This window comes from Heptranchias perlo, chromosome 20 (assembly GCF_035084215.1).
Source record: "Heptranchias perlo isolate sHepPer1 chromosome 20, sHepPer1.hap1, whole genome shotgun sequence".
In the NCBI taxonomy this organism is placed as follows: domain Eukaryota; kingdom Metazoa; phylum Chordata; class Chondrichthyes; order Hexanchiformes; family Hexanchidae; genus Heptranchias; species Heptranchias perlo.
Window position 1 is genome coordinate 23,390,617 of NC_090344.1, and position 12,758 is coordinate 23,403,374.

Genomic DNA, 12,758 nt, shown 5'->3' on the forward strand with positions numbered 1-12,758 from the left:
CCACCAATACTGTTCACCCCCTCCCATATCCTTCACTTTTCCTCCCATACCGTTCATTTATCCTCCCAAATCATTCATCCCCTCCCATACCTTTCAACCCCTCCCTTATCCTTCACCCCTCCCATATCCTTCACTTCCCCTCCCATATCCTTCACTTCCCCTCCCATATCCTTCACTTCCCCTCCCATATCCTTCACTTCCCCTCCCATACCATTCACTTTTACTCCACACACTTCTGCCCTCTGACTTTGACTATCTGTGCATTCCACTTCCTCAGTCCTATCACCAACTTCATTCTCACTCGCTCAAACTCTTTCCTTAAACCTATCACTTTTCTTTCCACATTTAAACAGCGAATTTAATTCAGTTTTTCAACCAAGCCTTCATTCAGTTTCTGAACCCTAAAACCATGGCTCCGAAGGCTGTACTTAGATCTGAACTTAGATTAATTTCTAAAAACTGATGCAAGGTAATAATTTAGAGCAAGAGAATCCCTTGCTCATTTTTGAACAGCTCCCAGGTCTCCCTCAGGTCTCCCTGTTTCCTTTGGCACCTGATTTCCCGATATCTTGGATTAGATACGGTAGTGTAGTGGATATGTTACGGGGCTAATAATCCAGTACACGATAGTGTAGTGGTTATGTTACAAGACTAGTAATCCAGGGTACGATCATGTACTGGTTATGTTATAGAGCTAGTAATACAGGACACAGAAATGCAGTGGTTATGTTACTGGACTAGTAATCGACGGTACGCTAATGTTGAGTCTGTGACTGAACTAGTAATCCAGAGGCCTATGCTAATACGCGAGATAAAGTATAATCTGGAAATAAAACGTTGTTATCAGTAAACGTGACCATGAAGCTGTCGGATTTTCATTTAACAAAATAATTGGTTTATTAATGGTCTTTTCGGGAAGGGAAACTGCCATCCTTACTCTGTCTAGCATATATGTGACTCCAGCCCCACAACAACATGGTTAACAACTCCCCTCTGAAGTAGCCTAGCAAGCTAGCAAGCCACTCAGTCAAAGGAAAGGAATCAGCAGTTCAAGAACAACATCCCCTATCACCTTCTCAGGGCAACGAGGGATTGGCGATAAATGCCAAGGTTCCCAGCGACGCCCAGATCCCAAGAATGAATATAAAACAAAATTATAGCAATCTGCCACATCTGAATATTAAAATGTGCTGACGGCAATTTCCAAGTGATAGTGGAGCACTGGTGTGTGTCTCACGGTGCGGGTTGATCTCTTACCCATCCAGATCAGCGCTTTATCCACATCAAATTCATAGGTCATATCTCCATCCACAAGCCCTGGGGTATCGATAAAGGTCACCAGGCTAAACTTCTTCTGTTTGGAGCTGCTGATCTCGGTGGCCAAGTAGTCTGCTATTCCTGTGGGAGCACAGAACGAGCAGTGAGCAGAAGCAGAAGTAAAGGTTCAGCTGCCGGAATGGGACTTTCATTTCATGTCTTTTAAATTGCGAAATGCTTTCGTTGTAGATCAGACTCCTTTTATATTAGATTGTTTTAAATCAAAAGTGATCCCACTATAATATCCTGCATAGAAAATAAGGGCTAGCTATATTATATAAATATAGGAAAAATAATTCTCATGTCTGTACACAGTTCCTGCCTGAATTTTTTCCCCAAGTCAGGTTTCTGTCACACATTTTTGTCAACTTTTTCTGCATTATAAATTCCGATATTCATTTTCATAACAGAAACTGTCTTTGTAAACATCACACTGTAATTGCATCTTCTGTCAGTGGCGGTGCTGTAGTACCTCAGTTTCCTATCACCCAGCTCCTCAACCTTCATTGCACAGAAACGTCCATGCTCCACCCAACTCTAATTCTCTGCTTTGCAAATTGCTCTAAGTTTCGATTCTACTAGTTTCTATTCTCGCTATTTATATTTCATTTGGTTTTTATTCCCCTTGTTTATTCCCCATTTAGTTTCTATTCCCTTGTGTATTTCCCATTTACTTTCTAATCCCCCTATTTATTCACCATTTAACTTTTATTCCCCGTTTATCTCCCATTTAGTTTCTATTTTCCCTGTATATTGCCCATTTAGTTTCTATTCTCCCTGTATATTCCACATTTAGTTTCTATTCTCCTTGTATATTCCCCATTTAATTTCTATTCTCCCTGCATATTCCCCATTTAGTTTCTATTGTCACTGTATATTCCCCATTTAGTTTCTGTTCTCCTTGTATATTAACGATTTAGTTTCTATTCTCCCTGTGTATTCCCCATTTAGTTTCTATTCTCCCTGTATATTCGCCATTTAATTTCTATTCTCCCTGTATATTCCCAATTTAATTTCTATTCTCCTTGTATATTCGCCATTTAGTTTCTATTCTCCTTGTATATTCCCCATTTAGATTCTATTCTCCCTGTATATTCCCCATTTAGTTTCTATTCTCCCTGTATATTCCCCGTTTAGTTTCCATTCTCCCTGTATATTCCCCATTTAATTTCTATTCTCCCTGTATATTCCCCATTTAGTCTCTATCCTCCCTGTATATTCCCCATTTAGTCTCTATCCTCCCTGTATATTCCCGATATAATTTCCATTCTCCCTGTATATTCCACGTTTAATTTCTATTCCTTCTGTTTATAGCCCATTTAATTTCTATTCCCCGTTTATTCCCCATTTACTTTCTATTCCCCTGCTTGTTCCCCATTTAGTTTCTGTTCCCAGTGTATTATCCATTTAGTTTCTATTCCCTTGTTTGTTCTCCATTTAGTTTATATTCCTCGTTTATTTCCCATTTAGTTTCTATTCCCCTGTTTATTTCCCATTTAGTTTCTATTCCCCGTGTATTCCCCACTTAGTTCCTAATCTCCCTGTTAATTTCCAATTTAACTTCTATTCCCCCTGTTTATTCCCAATTTAATTTATATTCCCGTTTTATTCCCCATTTAGTTTATATTTCACTTGCTGATTTCCCATTTAATTTCAATCCCGGTTCTTTATTCACCATTCAGTCCAAATCCCCACTATTCATTTCACTTTTCCGCTTTCATTACCTTGAAACTGCCCACATTAAATGCCATTTGTCATTCTTCAGCCCACCTTCCCAACCCACACAGACCCATTTTATTTGGTTTGTCTTGTCTCTGCTATTTCACACCACTCCATCAGATTTGGCATCATCGTCAAACTCAGACCTATCTGACTCCCATTCATAATTATTCCATGGCCCGTAAACAGAAATTGTACTGGCACTGAGCTATGTAACACCCGCTAGTGAACTCTCACCTTGTCCACAAATATCCCATCACAACCGTGCTTTGCTTTCTTTAGAGCGGACAGTTTTCAATCTCCTACAGAAACCTCCCTTCTATTTCCATCCCTTCCTGTCTTGTGGAATAATCTCTTGTGTGTTATAGGATCACAATCCTGGTTCAAATCAAAATAATTGCAAGTAAAAAAATTCCAATCACTAATCTCAAAACATGTATCCTTGAAAACGATGTTCTACTGTGAAATTTTTAGAGACGGCGAAATTCGCATCACCAGAGAATAAAAGAGAAACATCAACAGATTGGGTGGTTAAATGGAAAACAGAAAACAGCGGAAATACCGAGCAGATCAGTCACCGTTTAGAATAGAAAAGGGAGGTTAAGGTTTCAGCTGGGATACTTCATCAGAACGAGGAGATCCACGTGTATAGATGGGGAGAACAGAAAAACCTTCAGGAAGAGACAGCTAGTGGTCGGTTTAATAGTTGATACATAGAAATAACTCCCATTTATAGAAAGCCATTCACTTCCTCACATTGTCCCAAAGTGTTTCACGGCCAAGAAGGATCAGTCATTATGCACAGCAAGGTCCTTCCCAAGGGCAATTAGGGATGGGTAATAAATGCCGGCCTCGCCAGCGACGCCCACATCCCATTAGCGAATGAAAAAAAGCAATGAGATAAATGACCAGATAATCTGTGTTGTTGGTGTTGGTTGAGGGAGCAATATAGAAACATAGAAACATAGAAAATAGGAGCAAGAGTAGGCCATTCGGCCCTTCGGGCCTGCTCGGCCATTCAAAAAGATCATGGCTGATCGTTTAGCTCAGTATCCCGTTATCGCTTTTACCCCATATCCCTTGATCCCTTTAGCATTAAGAAATATATCTATCTCCTTCTTGAATACATCTAATGAATTGGCCTCCAGTGCCTTCTGTGGTAGAGAACTGCACAGGTTCACCACCCTCTGAGTGAAGAAATTTCTCCTCATCTCGGTTCTAAATGGCATACTCCGTATCCTGAAACTGTGACCCCTGGTTCTGGACTCCCCAGCCATCGGGAACATCCTCCCTGCATCTAGTCTGTTTAGTCCTGTTAGAATTTTATATGTTTCGATGAGATCACCTCTCATTCTTCTAAACTCTAGTGAATATAGGCATAGTCGACCCAAACTCTCCCCACACGTCAGTCCTGCCATCCCAGGAATCAGTCTGGTAAACCTTCGTTGCATTCCATCCATGGCAAGGAAATCCTTCCTCAGATAAGGAGACCGAAACTGCACACAATACTCCAGATGTGGTCTCAAAAAGGCCCTGTATAAGTGCAGTAGGACATCCCTGTTCCTGTACTCAAATCCTCTTGCAATGAAGACCAACATACCATTCGCCTTTCCAACTGCTTGCTGCACCTGAATGCTCGCTTTCAGCGACTGGTGTACAAGGACACCCAGGTCTCGTTGCACCTTCCCTTTTCCCAATCTATCAACATTCAGATAAAAATCTGCTTTTCTGTTTTTACAACAAACACATTTATCCACGTTGTACTGCATCTGCCATGTTCCTGCCCACTCACTCAACTTGTCTAAATCAAATTCGAGCCTCTTTGCATCCTCCTCACATCTCACATTCCACCCCAGTTTTGTGTCGTCTGCAAACTTGGAAATGTTACATTTAGTTCCTCATCCAAATCATTGATATATATTGTGAATGGCTGGGGCCCAAGCACTGATCCCTGCGGTACCCACCAGTCAGTGCCTGCCACCCGCAAAAAGACCCGTTTATTCCTACTCTCTGTTTCCTGTCTGTCAACCAATTCTCAATCCATTCAATCCCAATCCCATGTGCTTAAATTTTGCACACTAACCTCTTGTGTGGGACCTTATCAAAAGCCTTCTGAAAATCCAAATACACCATATCCACTGGTTCTCCCCTAATTATTCTACTAGTTACCTCCTCAAAAAACTCCAGTAGATTTGTTAAGCCTGATTACCATTTTTAAATCCATTCTGACTTTGTCCAATCCCGTTAATGCGCTCCAAGTGTTCTGTTATCACATCTTTGATAATAGACTCTAGCATTTTCCCCACTCGTTAGGCTAACTGGCCTGTATTTCCCTGTTTTTTCTCTCCCTCGCTTTAACCATTCAAAATATGGCACCTCCCTGAATACTGCACTGAAGTGTCAGCCTGGAATATGTGCTCGAGTTCTGGAAACCTTTAACCTCCTGTATTCTGACTCAGGTGAGAATGCTACCACTGAGCTACGGCTGACACAATCGGCTCTTTTATTCAAACCCACCTTTTTGATGCGTGCTCCAAGCCTTCCAATGCCTTTGTATTACTTGTCTCATGAACACTAACATAATAAAGGTTAAACTACAAATAAAATCCTCAGCATCCCATGTACGTGGAAATAGATACATCCTGACAACAAATAAAGAGAATTGCAGAATTTTACAAAGCAGGAGGAGGCCATTCGGCGCATTGCTCTTGTGCTAGCTCTCTGACAGAATTATCCCATTTCTTCCTTTTCCCCGTAATCTTTAATTTTTTTGTTCCTTTGTTAATTATTGATCCCCGTCCCTTTTAAAAGCTATTCTGGATCTGTGTCCCCCACCAGCAGGACTTTCCATATTCCAACAACCAACCGCATGAAAAAACTCTCCTAACCTCTCTATTTAGGTGATAATTTGAAACTTATTCCCTTTAGTTATCGATTCAGCGATCAGTGGCAATGTTCTCGATTCTCCTTCTCAAAACCCCTCATAATTCTGAGCCGCTATCAGATCGTCTGTTAACCTTCTTTGTTCTAATGGAAAATATGTCTCATATGTCTGCTTCTATCTTTCTCTCTCTCACTTCTTACTATCTCTCTTGCTTCCTCTCTATCTCTCTTTCTCACTCGCTTATCTCTTCATCACTGCCAAAAGACCAATATCAAAACTTACTCTGGGAAGCGCAATTGGATAACCTGCCTATCAACCCACAATTTCCAACATGACGCAGCCCACACAAAATGACGATCAACTCCCGAGGATGTATTCGAACGGTTTCCCGGCCAATGGAGCACGTTCTCACTGTTTAATGCTGCGTTGCTTTAACACGTCACCTCCTATTTTCAATTCCCAATCCCTCCTCGTAACATATAGGAAGCATCGATTATTCTCGGAGGCATGCTGCTTGTGGAAGGCTCACAGTTCAACAGTTGAAACTTTATTGGATTACGGTGACTGACAAAGTGAGCATTTCCCTTCCTGTTGTCTCTAACTCTGAGAGTCACTGTGTATTTACCTTCGATCTGTTCGAGGGCTTGGAAGTGCGGGTAAAGGTAGAGTGTAGCATTGCCCTGTGAAAATTTAAAAAAAGATTAGAGGCAAAAAACGCTCAATCCTCGTAACTTGTTTATTTTTTTTCATTTTAGAGCACCTATTAGACGAGTATTTCACAGTGTGGTACCGAGATATACAAGTAACGCGCCAGTTTCCCTCACTGGTCCGTGCGACGTTTGCTCATCTCAACCAGTGATCACAGCAGACTAACCAAATCCATTTGCGCTCGACAGGTATACACTGTCCAGGTTTCCTATCCATTCAGCTATGCTGGAAAATCCATGAGTGCGGACGTTGGATGGGGCACCATAAAGGTGATGCCTCACAAGGTATAATAGCACCTTGGCACTAAGCGGGTGACATCCCTCTTTTGGATAATCTTCCCAAAAACATAGACGTGAATAAAAGTATTTGTAATACAGTTTACTACAGAACACAAGTGCTGGGGACTGGAGTGAAACCCACTGTAAAGCATGAGTGGTGATTAAATAGATATTAGCGTCACTTTCTTTTCGAGGGGAGGGAGTGCACTAACTTCATGTTCCTTGAAGGAGAGGTCAGCAGGTGGCGGTAGAGAGGGCACTGTGGATGTCCTGGGTTTGACAGGCCAAATGAGTCATTGAATGTACATTGCTGCAGAGTGGAAACTACTTTTGGACCAAGAGTCAACATCAAACGTTCTTGGATAAAGTAAAAGATGAAATGGACTCACGCTGATTCCATATAAAATTCGACGGTAGGATAATAGCAATTAAATGCAGAATAATGCTACGTGTCTCTAGAAGCGCCAGTTCATGGGTGAGGAGCCTCATGGAGTAGATGTTCCTCTGCACTGCCTGAGCGTTAAGCCTCGCCTGGACGTAGCGCAGAGAGGAAAATCGGGCGCGAAGGATCACACGTCAAACAGATCCCGCCTGAGTTTCCTTTCAATTGATCCTTAAAGCCTAGGCTGTCAAGGCGAAAATATCTTCCCCTTTCTTAGTCATTAAATGAATCAATTGGTCATAAATGACAGGTCGATAAGAGCTGACATATTTATTAAATAAAAGTTAATTCATTTAATGCGGTTACTTGTTCAGAGGTCACCACAATAGTATGAATTATCTTGCAGTGTTGGATTGGAAAAAAGGCATAGGAAACGCAGCGAAGTACGAGGTCTTTCAGCCATCACACCGGTGTCACTGTTGTCTCTTCAACTGGAGGTGCTTAATGTAATTCCATTGGTCCACTTCCGCCCTGCGTGCTTTTATGTTCTTCCATTTCAAATACGAACCCAATTCCCTTTTATAAGATGTTACAGTTTATTCAACTAAAAGATCCCAGGGCAGATTGTTTCCTGCAATCCTCAATCCGGAGAAGCAGCGTGACAAATCAGAGGCAGTGGAGGGGTTGAGAGAGGTGATATATAAATGCAAATTGTTGTTGCTGGGTATTCTCCGAAGTTACGGAGGAAACTCTACCGGAGTGATTCCTCTCTGTGAAAACAAAAGCGTCTAACTCCCCCATCGAGTGACAATGCTCTGTGTCTGCCTTCATGTTACCGATTCGCCAACTGACGCATCACTTCTAACCCTCTGTAATGCTCTCTGAGGGATGGTTTCCTCTCCTAGTTATAAAACTGCGATAAAGGTTTAGGTTCCCATCGCACCGGGTTTACACACCCTTTTGGAATTCCCATGGGATTTCCAGCGATTCGGAGCGTTTGGGGAGCGGGAGGATGTCCGAGCCCTCACACTTTGGCGCGGGAGTAGATATCCTCTACTCTAGTGTTTGCTGAGAGTCCCACTGTGTTGTACCGAGGGTGCTGTCGTGTTTACTGAAGTTCCTTCTCAGTCAATCAGAAGCACAGAATGAGTCGGAGTTCGGGGTTAATTTGTGGAATTACTCACCGTGAGGGATTCCCTTCTCTTGCCACTGGTGACGAAGGTAAATCCTTGTGTTTCTGTTGCAACTCCTGTTTTCTGTACATGTTCTTTAACGTACCTACAAAACGCAATGAACAGTGGAATAAAACTTAGAGGTTCTGTCTGACTTGATGCTCTCAAAAACTCCCAACAGATAGCCGGATGGGCGACAAGGCGTCTGAGTGGACAGATAAAGAGACAGATAGCTTCTTAAGGACAGAGAAACGAGTAAGAAATGCTTCTCCTAAAATAACAGGGAGGTGAAATGAAAAGGAAGGCTGAAGGCATTTGTACCTATTATCCCACAACAACATTCCAAGCCCTTGTATCTTCCTTTGGCTCTTTTCTTTTCCATTAAATTCAGTTGGAATGGCAAATCGGGCAGTGTATATATTGGGCGCCTGACTCACTATGGGTCAGTTTCAGAAAGGAAAATTGGGCTTTGAAAAATTGGGCTCGTGATTCACTATGAGTCAGCTTCAGAAAGCTAAATCGGGCGGTGAGTAAATTGGGCTCTTGATTCAATATGGGTCAGTTTTAAAAAGGTAAATCGGGCGGTGTATGAATTGGATCCTGATTCATCATGGGTCCGTTTCAGAAAGGTAAATCGGGCGGTGTATAAATTGGATCCTGATTCACTATGGGTCAGTTTCAGAAAGGTAAATCGGGCGGTGTATAAATTGGGCTCTTGATTCACTATGGGTCAGTTTCAGAAAGGTAAATCGGGCGGTGTATAAATTGGATCCTGATTCACTGTGGGTCAGTTTCAGAAAAGTAAATCGGGCGGTGTATAAATTGGGCTCTTGATTCACTATGGGTCAGTTTCAGAAAGGTAAATCGGGCGGTGTATAAATTGGGCTCATGATTCACTGTGGGTCAGTTTCAGAAAGGGAAATCGGGCGTTGTATAAATTGGATCCTGATTCACTGTGGGTCAGTTTCAGAAAGGTAAATCGGGCGGTGTATAAATTGGGCTCTTGATTCACTATGGGTCAGTTTCAGAAAGGTAAATCGGGCGGTGTATAAATTGGGCTCATGATTCACTATGGGTCAGTTTCAGAAAGGTAAATCGGGCGGTGTATAAATTGGGCTCATGATTCACTATGGGTCAGTTTCAGAAAGGTAAATCGGGCGGTGTATGAATTGGATCCTGATTCACTATGGGTCAGTTTCAGAAAGGTAAATCGGGCGATGTGTAAATTGGATTCTGATTCATTATGGGTCAGTTTTGGAAAAGGAAATCGGGCGGTGTATAAATTGGGCTCATGATTCACTATGGGTCAGTTTCAGAAAGGTAAATCGGGCGGAGTATAAATTGGATCCTGATTCACTGTGGGTCAGTTTCAGAAAGGTAAATCGGGCGATGTGTAAATTGGGCTCCTGATTCACTATGGGTCAGTTTCGGAAAGGTAAATCGGGCGGTGTATAAATTGGATTCTGATTCATTATGGGTCAGTTTTGGAAAAGGAAATCGGGCGGTGTATAAATTGGGCTCATGATTCACTATGGGTCAGTTTGGGAAAGGTAAATCGGGCGGTGTATTAATTGGATCCTGATTCACTATGGGTCAGTTTCGGAAAGGTAAATCGGGCGGTGTATATACTGGATCCTGATTCACTATGGTTCAGTTTTGCCACACACTGTGGGATTATTTAACTTCCTAGTGTCTCATTACTGCTTCATGTCTGATCACAGGAACTGTCGGCAAGCCATTCAGTCATGGGGGGCATCATAATGAATCCCCATCCTATCTCCATGCAATGTGTATGTAAGCGCACCTTTAGATCAGGAGTCTCTGGACCAGGAACAGAGACCCGGTTCATTTTCCCTTGTCTAGTCGACGCGGACCTACTGGTTATGGACCGAGCTGAGATCATGTACGTGAGCACAAACAGCCGATGAATCCAAACTGAGACCATTTTGGTTTGATTGACTCAGTGTTTGAATGAATTCCCATAGCAACACAAATAGGAATCTCACAACTCATTCTGAAATGTGAGCCGTGGAAGAGCCGCAATGCAGGAATGCTGAGTTATGTGCGCTGTGATGCCGCATAAATCAGATATATCAGGATTGGTAATTTATTGAAAATAGAAGCTCTCTGATAATTTAGTCATGGAATGCTTCAAACTTCTAATGCCGGTGTCATTTGGTGTTTTCAATCCATGCAGCAGATTCGGGCCATTGGTAGATCCTTCCCAGGCTCAGTGCCATCAGTGGGCCGAATGTTTCACTTTGATGGGTGTTGACTCACACTGTTCGATATCTACTTGTACGATACCAGAACCCATGGGAGTAACAATAGAACCCAACCACGATATGAGCTGAGTAATCGTGTGATTTGGTTGGTTCGAATTGTAAACTGTTTTACTCCAAAGCAAGGTGAAGCATACAGAGCAACGAGGATGTTCAGAGCCCTTTAGCTCAATCGATACAACTTCATGGAACAATGCAAAATAAAGAATAAACCAAACTATCCCACTTTGGTGGGTTGTCTTACATAATGTACAGAATAAGCCCTCTCCATTCCGCCTGTCTCCATTCCCAGCCTTCTCTTGCTTTACTATCCACTCAGCGTCTTCTTTCCAAAAAACGGACTGTCTTTTTGTTCTCCGTATTCTGATTTTTAAAAGCCAATCTCATTGTGTAAAAAGCCCGTCCGTTTCTGATGGTGATCAAAGGGTTTTCTAACACATTGGGTGAGAGGCCGCTTTCCAAATACCCAGACAAACTAGAGATTTGCTTATTGTTTGGTTTATGGGAGAAGTCTTTTTTATTCGTTCATGGGATGTGGCGTCACAGGCGAGGCCGGCATTTATTGCCCATCCCTAACTGCCCTTGAGAAGGTGGTGGTGAGCCGCCTTCTTGAACCGCTGCAGTCCGTGTGGTGAAGGTTCTCCCACAGTGCTGTTAGGAAGGGAGTTCCAGGATTTTGACCCAGCGACGATGAAGGAACCGCGACATATTTCCAAGTCGGGATGGTGTGTGACTTGGAGGGGAACGTGCAGGTGGTGTTGTTTCCCATGTACCTGCTGCTCTTTCCTTCTAGTTGGTAGAGGTCGTGGGTTTGGGAGGTGCTGTCGAAGAAGCTTTGGCGAGTTGCTGCAGTGCATCCTGTGGATGGTACACACTGCAGCCACAGTGCGCCGGTGCTGAAGGGAGTGAATGTTTAGGGTGGTGGATGGGGTGCCAATCAAGCGGGCTGCTTTGTCCTGGATGGTGTCGAGCTTCTGGAGTGTTGTTGGAGCTGCACTCATCCAGGCAAGTGGAGAGTATTCCATCATACTCCTGACTTGTGCCTTGTTGGTGGTGGAAAGGCTTTGGGGAGTCAGGAAGTGAGTCACTCATCGCAGAATACCCAGCCAATGACCTGCTCTTGTAGCCACAGTATTTATGTGGCTGGTCCAGTTCAGTTTCTGGTCAATGGTGACCCCCAGGATTTTGATGGTGGGGGATTCGGCGATGGTAATGCCGTTGAATGTCAAGGGGAGGTGGTTAGACACTCTCTTGTTGGAGATGGTCATTGCCTGGCACTTGTCTGGAGCGAATGTTACTTGCCACTTATGAGCCCAAGCCTGGATGTTGTCCAGGTCTTGCTGCATGCGGGCTCGGACTGCTTCATTATTTGAGGGTTTGCGAATGGAACTGAACACTGTGCAATCATCAGCGAACATCCACATTTCTGACCTTATGATGGAGGGAAGGTCATTGATGAAGCAGCTGAAGATGGTTGGGCCTCGGACACTGCCCGGAGGAACTCCTGCAGCAATGTCCTGGGGCTGAGATGATTGGCCTCCAACAACCACGACCATCTTCATTTGTGCTAGGTATTACTCCAGCCACTGCAGAGTGATCCCCCTGATTCCCATTGACTTCAATTTTATTAGGGCTCCTTGGTGCCACGCTCGGTCAAATGTTGCCTTGATGTCAAGGGCAGTCACTCTCACCTCATCTCTGGAATTCAGCTCTTTTGTGCATGTTTGGACCAAGGCTGTGATGAGTTCTGGAGCCGAGTGGTCCTGGCGGAACACAAACTGAGCATCGGTAAGCAGGTTATTGGTGAGTAAATGCCGCTTGCTAGCACTGTCGACGACACGTTCCATTACTTTGCTGATGTTTGAGAGTAGTCTGATGGGGCGGTAATTGGCCGGATTGGATTTGTCCTGCTTTTTCTGGACAGGACATACCTGGGCAATTTTCCACGTTGGAAATAAGTTCCAATGAGCACATTAACCATCTTTCGTCAAGCCTTTCTCTTCTTAACAAAAATCT

General features: G+C 43.3%; 1 protein-coding gene across 3 annotated transcripts in view; it reads right to left on the reverse strand.

The window, feature by feature from the left end:
- Positions 1–12,758, reverse strand: part of LOC137336087 (uncharacterized) — a 47,379-nt gene that overhangs the window by 14,346 nt on the left and 20,275 nt on the right. For all 3 annotated transcript variants that reach the window (XM_068001577.1, XM_068001576.1, XM_068001575.1), the window contains exons 3-5: positions 8,473–8,566; positions 6,546–6,600; positions 1,258–1,398 (exon numbers count right to left, since the gene is read on the reverse strand). In XM_068001577.1, coding sequence (XP_067857678.1) covers positions 1,258–1,398; positions 6,546–6,600; positions 8,473–8,566 — 290 coding nt within the window. The remainder of the gene's footprint in view (positions 1–1,257; positions 1,399–6,545; positions 6,601–8,472; positions 8,567–12,758) is intronic.